The 16,493-nt window shown below is 35.8% G+C and overlaps 1 protein-coding gene across 39 annotated transcripts in view; it reads left to right on the forward strand.

Annotated features, from left to right (window-relative positions):
• Positions 1-12,873, forward strand: part of NRXN1 (neurexin 1) — a 1,120,317-nt gene extending 1,107,444 nt beyond the window's left edge. For all 39 annotated transcript variants that reach the window (XM_059078706.2, XM_067007609.1, XM_067007621.1 and 36 more), the window contains one exon: positions 11,707-12,873. In XM_059078706.2, coding sequence (XP_058934689.1) covers positions 11,707-12,014 — 308 coding nt within the window. In that variant the 3' untranslated portion in view covers positions 12,015-12,873. The remainder of the gene's footprint in view (positions 1-11,706) is intronic.
• Positions 12,874-16,493: the final 3,620 nt, after the last annotated feature.

Genomic DNA, 16,493 nt, shown 5'->3' on the forward strand with positions numbered 1-16,493 from the left:
CAGTTTCCTTTCCTGTGAAGTCATGATAACAGCTACAGAGTTATTATGAGGAAAAAATTAAATAATGTGTGTAAAGTGCACAGCCCAGAGCCTACCATATAATAATAATTCAATAAAGGTAACAGTTGCTGACTAAATAAAATAAGAAAAAATTTTCAGCCTTGCAGTGAGTCAGAAGGCATAGTGGCCGTGTTCAGCATCAGATGACAGTTAAGTCACATGAAACTATATCTACTAAGGGTAAATCCATGTACCATTTGGGAGGAAGTTAACAAAGGGAGTTTTAATAATGCAATACATTTAAGTAAGTTAATCCCAAGGTATTATGAAATCTTCCCTGGAGCTCTGAAGAAGCCTGATTTTACCTATAAATTATGAGAAAATAAAGGTGACCGTAGCAACTTCTGTCAGAGAGTTGGAAGGAACGCAGCAATATTCACATGCACACTTGCATGTACACACACTAACATACACACTCCTCACTACTCCAGCTATAATCATAGTGGCGCCTTTGTCTTCCTATAAACCAGGTTCCCCTCAAATTCCTGGTTCCAGTCTTGAGGATTCCTTGGAATGAATCCCCTGGTTTGTGTAAAGAGTGACTGTTCAACTTTCTATATGTAAAAAAGTAAAATACATCTTAAGAAAAGTGACTTCTGGGTGTATGTATTTCTGGGTGTTTTAGTCAATGACCTCCCAGAAAAAGAAGCTATTTTGCTATCAAAGAGTTTAGCTGAGTAGAAATCAATAGTGGAGAGTAACATCTCCATTTCAAAATATAGCTCCTCTTGCGTTTTCTGAAATGTGGTACATTTTGATGAAAAACACATGTAGAATCTCCACACTCCCCAGCTTTGAAACTGACTTTCTCAATTATTGCCTATATGGCCTTTATTCTACTTGACAGTTATGGAAAGTTTGACCTGACTGATGAGGCCCTTTTCAACTTTCTCACTCTAATAGCAACAGGAATAAAAAATACCCTAGAAACTTCTGCAATTGCTCTGCTGAATTTGAGAAAAGAGCTCCAAATTAGCTCTCAACTATTTGTAGTGCTGTGGGTGTCAGATAAGGTCAATATAAGTAAGGCACCCAAACAAATCAAACTGAAGACTGCTACCTTGGTGGACTTTAAATAACTTAGTGCTTAGTCACTGGAATTAAGCAGCCTATACTTGGAGGCATAGGGAAGGTAAATGCAGATACAATACTTGCGTTGATGCACATTGATCCCAATTCACTTAAGCAGAGAAGTGCTTTCTGGCTTAATTAAATAAATACCATCTTTACGTCTTTTATTGAAGATGTTATCAGAGGTGGGAGTTAGGAAAGTATTGAGGTAAAAGTATTTTATAAAGAAGGATGTAATTACCATCAATGTTTTACCCACTTGTTTATTACCTTTACTCAAAACTTTGAAATCAAAGATCTCCCAATCCACTCCTGAAAACTTATGAACTTACAAAAATCTCTTCCTCTAATCAGTCAGAAAACATACATTTTGCAGCTCATGTATTCAGACTTCATTAAATGTTTGGAGGTGAGGGAATTGGTGGAAAAGAGAGTCACAGGACACTATCAAAGGACTAGCAGTCTAGTCTGGAAGAGAAGAAACAACCCAATAGAAATGAAACATGTAAGTAAGATTTCACAATAGTACAGGATCCATACTAAAATGGTTGATGTAATATGTGGTTGAGAGAAGATTGGGATAAAGATGGATTTTCTCCAGATTCTCCCATATGTCTTCTTGATTCTGTTCTTTTCAGCTTCAGGCCATCTTATCTCATATCTTCCTTCTTGAGAAATCCTTGATGGCTTTCCAGGGTTCACACTGGATGGCGTGGATCCTTCTCCTCCTTTAAGCCTCATTCCAAATAACTTCTACTGAGACTGCCCTTTGCTGATGACCTATGTAAAGCCTCTCCATCATTATTTTCTTAGCATCCAATTTTTGTGCCTTCTTGTGTTATTGAATTTTTAAAATTTAAAATTGTCCTGTTTGTTTTCTTATATTTTCTGTTTTATTTCAAATATACTGAAAGTTCTAAGAAGGTGGAACGCATGGCTGTCTTATGTATGTTGTTATGAACACCTTATGTGGTACCTGGTAAATTGTTGTTACTCAATACATATGTGTTGAAATTTTTTAATTAATTTTTTCTACTTGATTTTCTTGTTTCCTTTTTTCCCATCTCCATTCATTAACCAATGATAACAGCTTGGCATGAATCTTTCATACATCTTTCACCATGTTCCTATGAACATATATAAATAGAGGGTTGTTTTTCTCTCTTGCCATAGAAAAATAGAAGCACACTCTATGAATTAAATTTGGTTTTCTACTTTCTAATGTATTATGGACATCTTTTAGGTCAAGAGAATTTTCTGTGATTCCTATTTTTAACTCTGTTAAAATTCTAGGCTATAAGTGTGCCATAATTAAGGGTGTCCAATAAATTATACAGTTATGGCTGAATAATTTATTCAGCCATAATCCTGTTAACGAGCATTTAGTTGTCCTTTTTTCTTGTCTCCTCAAAATGTGATAACAAGCATCCTGTATTTATATATCTGCATGCTGGAGTATTAATTCTTTAGACTATATTCTCAAACTTAGATTGCTTGATTAAAATATTTGTGTATTTTTTAACTTTACTATTGTAAATTTCAAACATATGATAAATTAGGAGGCATTGTATAATGAACTCACATCCACCCATCAGCCAGCTGCAATTTAATCCTTTTAAATTTTGATAGGTGTTACTAGATTACTTTCTAAAAATTATTGAGGAATTCATATTCTCACCAGCACAACTATCTGTTTCCCAAGCAAATGTTCTAACCACATTGTCACTATTTCTTTAATTCTACTTTATTCCTCCAATATTGTTGGCAAAAAAAAAAAAAAAAAACCCTCCTTATTTTATTTTGACTTCCATTCTAATGAAATTGAGCATCTTGTCCTACATTTATCACCCGTGTAGATCTTCTCTTCTCTACTTGCTTGTCTGTATTTTTGTCCATTTTTCTAGTGGGTTTTTGCCTTTTTCTATAGCAATTGATACATGCTTTGTAGATTTTATAGGTGTTAACTCTTGGTTTGTCGTATGTACTACAGATATTTCTCCTCTCCTTTCTCTTCTGCATTTTCACTCTGTTAGTGACACCTTTTTCCATGTAAAATTGTTATTATTTATGGAGTCAAATGTGATGATCTTTTGATATATGGCTTCATTCCATGGACTATGATCTATGTAAGTTTCGGGTCCACCTTCAAATTTCTTCTCGCTTTCCCCCAAGACTCAATATGCTGCCACCACTCTGGCATTCGTTTAGTTCCTGAAAAGCAAACTCCTTTCTTCCTCAAGGTCATTCCACATGTGGTTCCTACTGATTAGAAGATTCTTCTGCCCACTTTTCACTGGCCTACTCTCCACTGATTTTCCACGTCTCAGCATAAATATTACAACCTCAGAAAGGTCTATCTGACTCCCCAGTCTAAATTAGAAACCTCTGTTCTACTCCTGCATGGTACTTAACCATTTTCCTTCATTACACATGTTCCGGTTATTGCTTTAAGCCTAACTGTGTGATTTTTGTTGGATGTCTTTTTCCCTCATTATATTTCAGGGTCCATGAGGGCAGACGTCAAGTGTGTTTGGTTAACTCCTCTACCCCAAGGACCTAGTCCCTGGAACATAACTATAGCTCACCATATAATTGATTGACAGCAGGAGTGAATATTCTTAGCGAAAACATCACAAAAGATGGAGCATTTAAGCTAAGTCTTGAGAAATAATAAGTAATATTCAGCCAGGCTAGAAAAAAAGGGCATATGAGTCAGGCATGAAGGTAGACCTTTTATTGGTGTATGGGAACTGGGAGATGGCAATAAAATTATGACTGTCACTTTCTTTGAGAGAAGTGGAAGACAAACTTGAGTAGGTAGCTGCAGCCAGACCATGAAGAGCTGTGAGAACAGTAGTCACATTGGTACTTTAGTAAACACCATGAGAATTTCAAGGATTCTAATAAGACCTTATGGGCACAATGACCATGTGAAAAGTCTATGAAGCTTGTAGATGACTAAGCTGTGGACACATAGCCATGATATTATGGCTTCCCTCAGAGATGAGGGAGAATGTGTATTCCTCTGTCTATTTATTTTCAGTGTCACACATGATGTGATTGTCCATTGCCTTTTCTGTTCCATGTGGTGCCATCTGAGGTAGCAGCTGTCCTAGTTGGTACTCCCTGTCCTCCAGGCACACTATGAATTTTTCTGTGTTTTTAACCCCTTCTCATGCAACGCCTAGATATCTGGTGAAGAAAATGATCCTTTCAATCCCACAGCGGTGGCCCCTGCATTTCCCTTCATACACATGACTTGGTGGCTTTGAAAGTAGTAGAGGAAAATGTTAGTCCCAGCAGCCAGGCAGGTAGTAAAGGCTTATTGATTTCCAAGTTCTTTCTGAATCTCCAATTGATTGGGTAGGGGTTGAGATGTATCAGGCATGACCTCCTTCAAGCCATTTATTTGACCTGCAGTAGCAAACATCAAAATGTGCAGGGCATGGGTGGAGCTGGTGAGCAGGGAAGGATTTGAAACATCTGGCATTCAGGCATTCATCACCTCTCAGAAAACCACAGTGTGAGTTGAAATGAATGCATATCATATAAATCACTGCCTACCTGCTTTCCTGCAACTGTGGTACTTAAACGTGCATTCTTATGAGTGATTACATCATAATTGTTTCTTTGGGGGCCTATGTTGTATTGAAACACAAAAAATGAAAATAATAATTTTCTTTTTTGGTGATGGGGCTAATCTCAATTTACAAACACCACAGGAGCCTACAATTCCAATTTTCTTTTCACAGTATTAGTAAAACTGGGTACTGGAAAAGTCAAATCTTCCCTTATAAATCTGAAACCATTTTCAAGGCTAGCTTAGAATTATAGTAACTTCCACATCTATTAAGACAGTGCAGAACTATGGTCTAATGGGATCATTTTAGGCAATGCTTTTTCTTCATTGGGGTAGAGACAAATTTTAAACTGATTACTTTTAGTTTAATCTATGATAAAACCAGAAAGACTGGTCAAAGACTTTTAAGTGAGGAAAAACAATTCAGTAAATGCATCTTTCCAATAGTTTTTAAAAAGGATTATTGTAAGGCAGGTGGTCTAATAATTTTAGGGTAGCAGAATGATATATGTTGAGCATAATGTTTTATGACCCTTTATCTACCTCTCCTGGTCTGAAATATAAAGCTCAAGTTCCATTTTTTTAAAATCATTGATATATTTTTTTCTTTATTATTTCTTAATATATAATCTCTTACACTTCTTTCTTTTCTTAAAGCTGAATTTTCCTTGTTATCAGTATACGGTGAAACTCTTGCTTCATCCTTGATGTGACAGGGTCACGGCTGATGATGTACCTATACACTAGCAGAGTCTATATTGAAGAAATAAAACCAGCAATACAAATGCCCTGGAAACAACATTCTCACCCTGCAAAGCTAAGTTTGGAAGCAACATAAATATAATAAGATTACAGTGAAAGAATAGCTCATCCAAGTATACAAAATAGTTTCATAAAAGTGACAATTTGAGTGATAAAAAGAACATCTGATGACATGCTTATTGCCTTGGTAAACTCGTCATCGGAAATACAAGGTCCCACCACTCACTGAACCCTCATTTTTTCATTTTTTTTTTTTTTTTTTGAGGTACGCGGGCCTCTCACTGTTGTGGCCTCTCCCGCTGCGGAGCACAGGCTCAGCGGCCATGGCTCACGGGCCCAGCCGCTCCGGGGCATGTGGGATCTTCCCGGACCGGGGCACGAACCCGTGTCCCCTGCATCGGCAGGCGGACTCTCAACCACTGCGCCACCAGGGAAGCCCTGAACCCTCATTTTATGTAACAGGAATTAGGACTTTAAGCATCGTTTCACGTGTAAAACATTGTGTAAAAACATAAATCAAGAGCAGGTTTGCTTTTTAATAACAATATTTGATTACTATGTTTCTAATCTCAGAATGAAAAGAAAGAATAACTAAAGGATGTCAGATGCTTTCCATTGCACAGTGAAACCTCTTTGGAAAAATTCATTAATATTCAAAAATTTCCCTTTCAAAAATGCAGAGTTCTTTTGGAACTTCAGTTGTGAATCATCTTGCTGAGTCAATGAGGGCTTTATTCTCCCATGTGCATAGACTGTGGTTATGACCAGACATGATCAAACAGTGGCAAACTGGTAAATATAGGCTCCAGTGCAAAGCTGAATGGCCTAATGTGCTCCTCATCTTCCCTGCTTCATAATCAAAGTTTTTTGAAATTGGTAATAAACCGTTTGATAAAGCATAGAATTTTATTCTGTAAACAAATTTAGAAAGTTAAATTTTAAAGTAAAGCGGACCAATATAAAGCACCAAGGCTGTGTTCTAATGAAACAATCACATTGAGACCTTTTTTTTTTTTTTTTTTTTTTTGCCATAGGGACAATTTTAAAGTGTGATGTGAAATCAGGAACTTGACAATAAGTTTTGTCCCTCATTGAACACCCGACTGAGTAATGTACCAACTCGAAGAGACAGATTCCTGACCCCTGCTGGCCTGACCTTCTTTACTGAGTGGGGAGGGACACACCCACTGTGCTCTCCGAGGGCTACCTAGAGGGATATCAAGAGCTGGGAGAGGGGTGCAGAGAAGAGGTAGGGAGGGGGAAGAAGTAGGAGAAAGAATAGGCAGGAGCATGGAGTGGGTGACCAAGGACCAAAGGAGCCGGTAAGAAGTAAGACTTGCCATGTGGTCCTCTCCACTCTGTTCTATAGCCAGTTCTGTCTTTTTAACATGTTTGTTCTATGGTATTTCTTAACTGGATCTAAATTAGTTCCTATTTGGGGAAATCATGTTCTTTCACAGATACAGTGCCAAGGACTATCAAAAATAAAGAAGGAACGTACATCAGGACGATTTCTTTTTCTGTGGTGGTAGTTTTAAAATAACTATTCAGCAAGTTTAAGGATAAGTTAAAATTTTAAATATTTTACTTTATAACTTTTTTGTGCAGAGCAACAAATGGGTTTATTATTCTGTTTATGGGACAAGGCCGTGGAATATGTCTTTTACACTTACTGTGCATTCTTTACAATGAATTATTACCTGATATGAGTAAATTGGTTTAGGGTATCATGTGGAAATATGTTAATAACTGTCCCAGTACCTGAAAGACTATTCCTTTCTAAGTAATCAGAGAAATAATTCAACAATGAAAAACAAGAAAATTCATAGAGCTAGCTTAATAATATTCTTGACAAATCTGGGCTAAAGCAAGCCATATGGAAAATTAGAGACCATCAGATCTTGCCAGATATTTGAGAGAGAGAGAGAGAGAATTAAAATAAATTTGTATCTGTCCTTACGATAACATTATCTGTACACAAGTCCCAGAAATATTTCCATAGCCATTTGGCTGAGAAGTGCCTTATATGAAAGAGGTTATAACCCTTGTGACGGCCTTTTGTCCTCACCACTATTATCAGTAGCTTTTGAGTCATTTAGGCAAAAATCAAAGGTCTTCTTATTGCCATTAAGGTGTGCACGTGCACTTTCCCCACATGTAGTAGACCTACCACTGCCATTCTTTCTCTCTGAGGGGTATGTGATGACTGGCATCCTTCAGTAAAATGAAGATAGAATTACATGGGAAATTTTTTATTAAGTAAAATAATCTATTATTATAGTGTTCACATAAACTATGTGTAATTCATGATGATTTTTTAAATTTTATGAATCATTAAAATAGGGTATATAGGCCTAAACCCTTAGGATATTTCATCTACTCTACTTTTTTTCTACTTTTTTTTTTTTTTTTTGCTAGCCAGCTAGCCTGAAGTCAGAGTATGGGTGGAGCTGAATACTTGCCCATTTCCAGTTACACCGATAACATGTAAATGCCTTGGCTTATTCTTTGCCCATCATCAGTCGGTCCTATTGAAGTTTTCCATTGATCTGGGCTCCTTGTACCTCTGAGCCCCATGTAATGAATAGGCTACATTAGCTTAGTTTTACTTATAAATCACTTAACTTTTGACTCTTCAGAGACTTACTGCTAATTTATACCTGTTCCATTCTTTCAGCACCTCTCTTGTATTCTCTTTTACCGGTTTTTTAAGTGTTCTCATCACTGCTACAACAAAGAAAGGGAGACGGAGTGAAAGTAACATTTAGTTAATTTATTTGTTTTTTTAGCATTGCTGAGAAAAAAACACTTGTAGATTTAAAAAAATTATTCAGAATGTCTTGATTTAGTTTACTAGGAAGTGTAAAGAGAATGCAAAATACTCAAATCCATGAGATATAAGAATTGCTTATGGAGGTTTCTGATTAAATTCCTTTCTTCATATTGTCATGAATGGTGAAGAGATTACTGTAATTTTTAATAAAAAAATTTTAGCCAAATTATATAAGAAGGCATTTAGCCTTTTTAGCCATTTATGCTATTATCTACATTTAAATTAATATGAAATTCCTCAGAGATTTTTCAGTGATCATCAAAATAAACCATTAATGACAGTCAATATGGGAACCACATTTATAATTCATGAAAATATTTACATTTCTCTAGACTTTTATTGCACATCTGGGAGAGATGTCCCATTAACCCTTAAGTGTATAAATACTTCTGATCGTAGCACAGAAGTTAAGAAAACTATCCACTTAGCTTTCAGATTGGAAGCATAAACAGAAAAAAAAATTGTTAAATAATCAGTTAGATATGGAAGCAACTGCATATTCCAAATAGACCTAAAATAGTACCTGTAGTGGTTATTAATTTTTAATGTGAATCAGGGGAAAAAAGGGATAAAATGTTTCATCATTGGGTTTGCGGAGGGTTTTTTTGGTAGGCTAGTTTTATGATATTTAGAATCTTTGTTTATGTATGGGTTACAGAGATTTTTCAGGCCTGCATGCGAAGCAACCTTTTGGCTGGAGTTGCAAAAAAGTCAAGTATTTTCCTTAAACAGGAGGCATCTCTCAAATGGCTGTATGGCAAAATGGAAGCGTTTGAGGCTTTGCTTTGGTCTTTGTAATCTCATTCTGGTTTTACCACCAGTTTGGTTTTGGTGCGCTCCTTCTACAGTTGTGAAAACATATCAGAACTATCTGAGCCGATAAAAATAAAATTAAAATTCTTTGATAAGATGGTCCATTTACAATACCAATTCCTAAATGGATAAAAGAGGACATATATATTCTTAGTTTAGAAAATGTAAACCCTGCGTTCTATTAAAACTCACAAGTCTGACTATCACGAGCTATACGATTAGGATTGTTTCTCCATTCTCCCCATTCTTTTCTGGGGAGACAAAGTGAGACAGACAAAGTGAGGTAATTATGAAAATGTGTTTAAAATGAAAGCATTCCATCAGGTGTGGGGAAATGATTTAGGTAATATTTAAATAAAACCCCTTTTCCAGCTCTTGAGAGACCATGGTAAAAGAATGCTCCACAAAATGAGCAAGTAGAAAGTTGTCATTTAGTGAAAGTTAGCAGCTGAGCTAATTGGCAGACTTTGGCAAAAATGACTGTATTTGAGAAAGTGCTGCCTTTGGTTTGTCAGGTAGTGACAGAGTTCCTGCAGTAGGTTCTATTCTTCTTGAGAGGAAATTAATTTTCTGTAATCAAATGCTGTGGATTATAGTCTTTGTGTCCTTCTGCCTCAGCCACAGAAGCAACTCCAAGGCTTTTTTATTCAACGACATTACATGAACTTTTGTAAAGCAAGCAGGGATACATTCAGCATACAAAGGTTTCGCTTGCTACATTTTGTAGCTCCAGAACAAATGGCTGCTTTGAGACTGAGAGCTATTCCTTTGTAAGTGACTATATTTGTAAGGCTTTATTTGGGGAAGGAAAGGAAAGTGACGGCAAGAAACCCACATTTAGGCAGATGAAATCTTGGTGATGTTTGAAAATCAAATTACAAAGCAGCATAGTGCTATATGGTAGGAAAATGATTCCCAGTAACTAGTAGGAACATTTGTAGAAATATAAAAAAATAGGGACTTCCCTGGTGGTCCAGTGGTTAAGGCTCTGCACTCCCAATGCAGGGGGCACGTGTTCAATCCCTGCTCAGGGAACTAAGGTCCCACATGCCGCATAGCACGGCCCAAAAGAAAAAGGCCTCTTGCTTAGCCACCCAGAGCACTGTTGAAGAGTTTAAGGGTTAGTGAGTATAAAACAGAAATCCCCCTCCCTATTGGGGGGGGGATAAAAAAATTTAAAAAATATATATATATATATATATAATTACTAGTGATAGTGAAATAAAAGTACCATTTTAGCTTTTTTGAACTGTTCAGTTTCTGGTGTATGTATATACACACACACACACCTTCCACATATACACAATATTTATGCAATCTTGAGATTATTTAAGCTCATTATGTATAATTTACAAAGAATAACATTTTGAAAATTATAGCATTTTTAATTCATTACATCTGAAAAGTTATCTTTTTTCTGTAAGAGAAGGGAGAGGATGGAGATTCAGAGAAAGAGAGAAAACACAATCCTTAGAGAAAAATGACCTGTGATCAGAGATGGGTTAGAATCTTATCTCTCTACAGCTCCTTTTCTTTTAAATTCTTTTAAATAATAATAATAATAATAAATTTATTACATAGAGGAAGAGAGCCGTTCTCCCCTCCTGCTAGCTATAGACTAAATCCCAGGACTTTTCTTCCCATCTGTGGTCAGTTTCAGTGCCCGACTAGGCCTTGGAGAAAGTAGTAATGCACCCTGTGATCCATTTCTTGTACCCAAGGAAGAACTTTATACTTTGGAAAGATTGAATGAGGGTTTGTCAGTTAAATAAAAGTGGGGCAGCCAGTCCTTTACTTATGATCACCTACTAGGTACTGAACGTTGACTCAAAACCAGTCTAGATGGTCTTTAAAGTATTTAAAAATATTTTCTTACTTTCTCCTCTCAAATTTAGTTTCAGTGATCACTCAACCACTGCCAGTGAATGAATAACATACACACATACTGAGGTTAACAAATAAACCTCCAACAGAAAAGAAAATTAATTGTTTTAGTTTGTAAACTTGTGACTAAAATAACACTTCTTCAAAGTAGGCAATTAGACTATTAAAAGTGCCTGGATTATCTTTTTGTTCAACACTGTATCCATTGCAATAGGAGGCAATACAATTTCTGAAGTAATCCTAAATTTAGCTATCTTGTTTCAGTCTAGAGTTAACCTTAAGCATTTTGTATCAACATCAATTCGATTCTTAAAATGATAATCTCTAATATAGGGTAGAGCCATTATGATGTTATAATTTTATTCTCCATGTTGGGTTTATTGTTTTTCACCTAACGCATCAACATGGCCCTTTAGAACTTCATGGAGCTTATTTGGAACTACACTTAACAAAAACCTGTTAACAAAGTCGATCGGTGAAAAAGAAAAGATGGCAACAGATCTCTGTCGCAGTGCTTTGATTCTCAGTCCCTAGTTTTTAGTGACCAAGAGGAATAGGAATTGCTGCATTTAGCAACAGTATCCTTTTCCTAGAGCAGTAGATGCTATTCCATTAGGCCTGGAAATAGATGGTAAATGTAGCTCTCTGGCATTCAGGAAACTCCATAATCACTTGGTGTTTTTGTTCACCCTCTTTCCTACAGCCAACCCAACCCGGGCAGGCGGGAGAGAGCCATACCCAGGCTCAGCAGAAGTGATTCGGGAGTCCAGCAGCACCACGGGCATGGTTGTGGGGATCGTAGCCGCTGCCGCCCTGTGCATCCTCATCCTCCTCTACGCCATGTACAAATACAGAAACCGGGATGAAGGCTCATACCATGTGGATGAGAGTCGAAACTACATCAGTAACTCAGCACAGTCCAATGGGGCTGTAGTAAAGGAGAAACAACCCAGCAGTGCGAAAAGCGCCAACAAAAACAAGAAAAACAAGGATAAAGAGTATTACGTCTGATCCCAAGCTCTGAAAAGGACCCTTGTATAGAAATAGTCTTCATTTTATCTGAGACATAATATAAACTTATTTACTTTCCTTTTTATGAAGCACATAAAAAAGAAGACAGGGAATGCAATCAGGAAGGAAAGACTGTTTTTAAAAAATAAAAACAAGTATCTCATGCTCTTGTTTCTCCAAAAAAGAAAAAAAAAAAAAAAAAAAAAAGCAGAGGTCAATAAATTCCCTAACATCCACAGTGTTTTAATTTACTCTGCCTGTCTTTATGTTGCTGGAACATTTCTAAACGACAGTGGTGATCGCACGCATTCGTAAAGCAAAGGAGTATTACAACATCGGGAGGCACAACACAAAAAGAACAAAAAACACAACACAGAAAAAGAAGCTACCTATGATCCTGGATTTCGCCAAAGTGCTAGCACTTTCCCGAGAAGTCAGTTAGTCTGATTGCCAGAGAAGACTGTCATTTTGAGTGACTCGACCTGCAAACCTTTTCAGAGTTCGTCACCTGGCACAACTGGAGCAGTGGCTGGAACTTGCACTTGAAACAAAGTGCTGGCTTTTTTGAAGACTTGTGTAGGAACACATTCAAAAAGCCCCCTTCTGGTTGTGAGGGCAAAAAAACAAAGTTTGGAGGCCTTATTTTCAACAATGTGAAAGATAAGGCACATTTTCACACTAAAATTTCAAAACAGAAAAAAACAAGAGGGTATAGATGCAATCATTGGGAAATTTTCATGCACGCTTAATATGTTATTACATGTGTTTATATAAAATCCATCTCTGTGTGCTTTCTGGACTGTGATAAGTGACGTTTTATAGCCTGTTGTATAGAAAATGCAAAATATATCTCTGCTCTTCAGCCATTTTTGGTAAATTCAATGTTACAAGTGTTGCTAACTATAGGGAGTTTTATGACATCAGATCAACAATTATTTCAGGGTTTTTTTTTTTTTTTTTGGCCACCATTATAAATTGCCACACTTACTTACTTTTCTAAAAAAAAAATTACAACGTAGTGTTTATTCTAAGGAAGATATGTATGAATGTATATAAAAAGACTCAGCTACTTTTTTTTCCTTACATGTACAGCCTTCATTCTGTTGCAGTTAAGTTTTAGTATTTGTATGAGAGGTGTGATTTAGAAGGTAAACTATATACATATAATCTTCTTTGCTCCCCTAAATACGCACATTTCCCACATACATTCCTCATTCACAATCACAAATATGCGTGCACACACACACACACACACACACACACACACACACACACACACAGAGGAATCCATCAGATAGGATGGAAGACCCAGACGTAATAGCAAATATTTACTGACAAATTGAAAAGCAGAAAGGAAGATCATTGTGCCAAGGTATTGATGACAAGTGGGGTGATTTGCTTTGTAGAGATCATGCTCCCAGGAAACCTCCAGAAGATTTTAGTCCCCAATGAAATGTAACTTTTCCTTATCAAATAGACTATCAATGGTATATTGCTGCATGAATATGAACCATTAGGTGGGCAGGTTATGGAAGCAAAATTGGTTGATGTACACCTTAACCCTGGCTGCTGCAAATGAAAACTTTTTTTCCAATAAAATTATATATATATATATATATATATATATATATATATATATATATATATATATATATAGTCTTTGAACCTGATGTGCATGATAAACATTTTTGGAAAGTAAACACTTTCTCAACTAAGAAAGTATTTTCAGTAATTTTTGATTCTGTATTACTATCCATTTAAGAAAATCATTATTTGTTGATTATAGACTATAATTTAACTTTTCTGGTTTTACATATATATCATTAAATATAGTTTTAGTTTAACACACATTAAGTAGTAGAAACGTATAGATTATTCACTTGTTTTTGCATATTGTTTCAATGATGTTCATAGCAATAAATTATTAGTATGAGAAGGAAATGCAATATTAGATTGGAAGGTGATACCTCAGTAAAAATTGGTCGCATTACTTTAACATCTCCTAAAAGAATGATATTAGATTTCATAGAAGAGAAGAATACTTTTACAATTAGCTTTAATCAGAAAAGGCAAAAAATGCAAAACATCTTCTGTGATACTTCAGTTGATGAAAAAAGCCAAGACGTGGCCTGGATTTCAGACATACAACACCTTAGATATATGTATAATTCATAGCAAATCACCACCATCTATGGTTGCCAAGTAATTGCTATATATGAAAAGTCTTAAAGGGTTTTCATGACCCAGCAAGTAGAGGTATAAAACTCAGATTTATTATCCATTACTTGTGTTTCAGATTTTCTTCTTTTTTAATTTGCCAGGTTAAAGGATTCATAAGTAGTTGTTGTTTTCCTCTCATCCAGTCTTAACTCAGGGAAAGCCAGTGAAACAGAAGGTAAATATAAAACCACTCATTTACATCTTGAGGTTTAAAAAAAAAAATGGTTGCTTTTCCATTTGATCTACTGAACTTGAACTAGTTTCCATCTGGAAAGATTCTAAATTGTGATAGAAAATAACTTAAATAATGGTATTTTTAAGCAGTATATCTCTGAAGCATGTTGTTTGGAATTGATTTCAGTGTTTCTTTCCAGCATAAATTTTAAAATTTCATGCAATGTTGTCGGTAAAAATATTTCTAATGTTATTGGCCTACACAAAATCTAGCAGTTTTTTTTTCCTTTTTTTCTTCTTTCTTTCTTTGTAAATGGGGAAAGAAAAGAGAAGAACACGAGCTAGGGAGAGAAGAGATATGAATAAAATCCCAAGTATCTTCATACCAAATGTATCAGGGTTCCATGCATAGTTGGCAGTTAATAGAGGATTTCACACTACCTGGCATAAATTTGATTACATCTCTAGATTGTAACTTTTCTGATTGAATATGCTTCTTTTTTATCCATGTAATGTGTTGCCTTTAAAAAAAAATACTACAATAATGTGTGAGGTGGTCAATCCCTAAGACATCAAAGAAAGGCCACATGACCCTACCCTTCTAGTGCTTTGTGTGATTGGGTATCTAAGGGTTTTGTTTTGTTTTGTTTTTCTGTTGCAAGGCCAACTTATCCATTATTGGAAATGCTAAGCAAGTGGAATTCACTGTTTTGTTAATAAAATATTTCTTAATACAACTGTGGATTTATTGATTTTTTAAAAGTAATTGCAACACCCTCTGGGGACAAAGTGGCACCATAAGGAAGACTGCATTTGAAAGGAAAACCCATCCTTAGACAAGCAGAGGAAGAATACCAACTCTGTTTTCTGGATTTTAATATTCATTAAGCACCTCTACATTGATACACTTAAAGACACAGCCACTAAATGTACTTTTGTTTACATCTGTTCATCTTACTATGTGTGAAACCATGAACTCATACATGAACATGCTGATTTCATAAATATGATTTTCTCTATAAAAAGCAATGTAATTCAGGTTAAGTAAATTTGTGATTAAATTTACCTAGTTGTGATTCCTCATTTCTAGGCTCCTATAGCTTCTACTCATTGGTTCTAATTCTCTTTGTGCAAAACAGAATATACCCCATATTCCACATGACAACCTCTCCAATATTGTTATCCGCTTTCCATGCTTGCCTGGGTTTTCTCTTCTTCAATCTTAACTTTCTGGTTTCCCTTGGTCATTACTTAAGTTATATGGATGCTAAAGTTCTCATAATCTTAATACCCTTCTTCTGAACCTCTGTTCTCAAAATGTGATACAAAAATGACCACAGTGTTTTTAAGACCAAGTTATAGTGGGTTTATCACCTTCCTTGATTTGAAGTTTATTCTCTATAATACTAACAGTTAAGGTTTCATTTTTTTAAAGAAAAATCTTACAATAGTTATTTCAATTATAATGAATTTGCGATCAACTACCATCATCAGATTTCTTTCCATGACAAGTTTCCTTTAACTTGTACTTATGAAATTGGTTATTTGATTTAAATACAGGACTCTATCTATCCATGAGAAATTCATTCTATTGTATTGATTGTATTCAGTTCAATTGTAGTAAATACTAGCCAGCTGAGATAAATTGTTATCTTGCATCTCTCGTATGGTCTTCTGACACGAAATCACTGGCAAATTTTAGACACACTTAGGGAAAATACATTCACTAGGAAAGATATTAGGCATGCCTCAAGAGACCACCTTCTAAACAGTGCTTCTTAACTGGGTGGGGCATGGGTGTGGGGAAGATGAGGTACCATCTGGACAGTGTTGATTGACATGATGGTGGGAAATGCTACAGGCGTGTACAAGGTTGAGATTAGGGGTGCTGCTAAACAACTTATAGTGGGCAGGAAAGCCTCCCCCAAACAAACAATTATCTTGTCCAAAATGTTAACATTGCCAAAGTTGAACGGCATAATACATATCAACTAGTTAGGATAATACGTATCAACTTGCCAGTCATCTTTAAGTGGAGATTCACTCAGTGTATCTTGTCTATTGGAAGATCATGAGAAACTAAGT

Source organism: Kogia breviceps, chromosome 11 (assembly GCF_026419965.1).
Source record: "Kogia breviceps isolate mKogBre1 chromosome 11, mKogBre1 haplotype 1, whole genome shotgun sequence".
In the NCBI taxonomy this organism is placed as follows: domain Eukaryota; kingdom Metazoa; phylum Chordata; class Mammalia; order Artiodactyla; family Physeteridae; genus Kogia; species Kogia breviceps.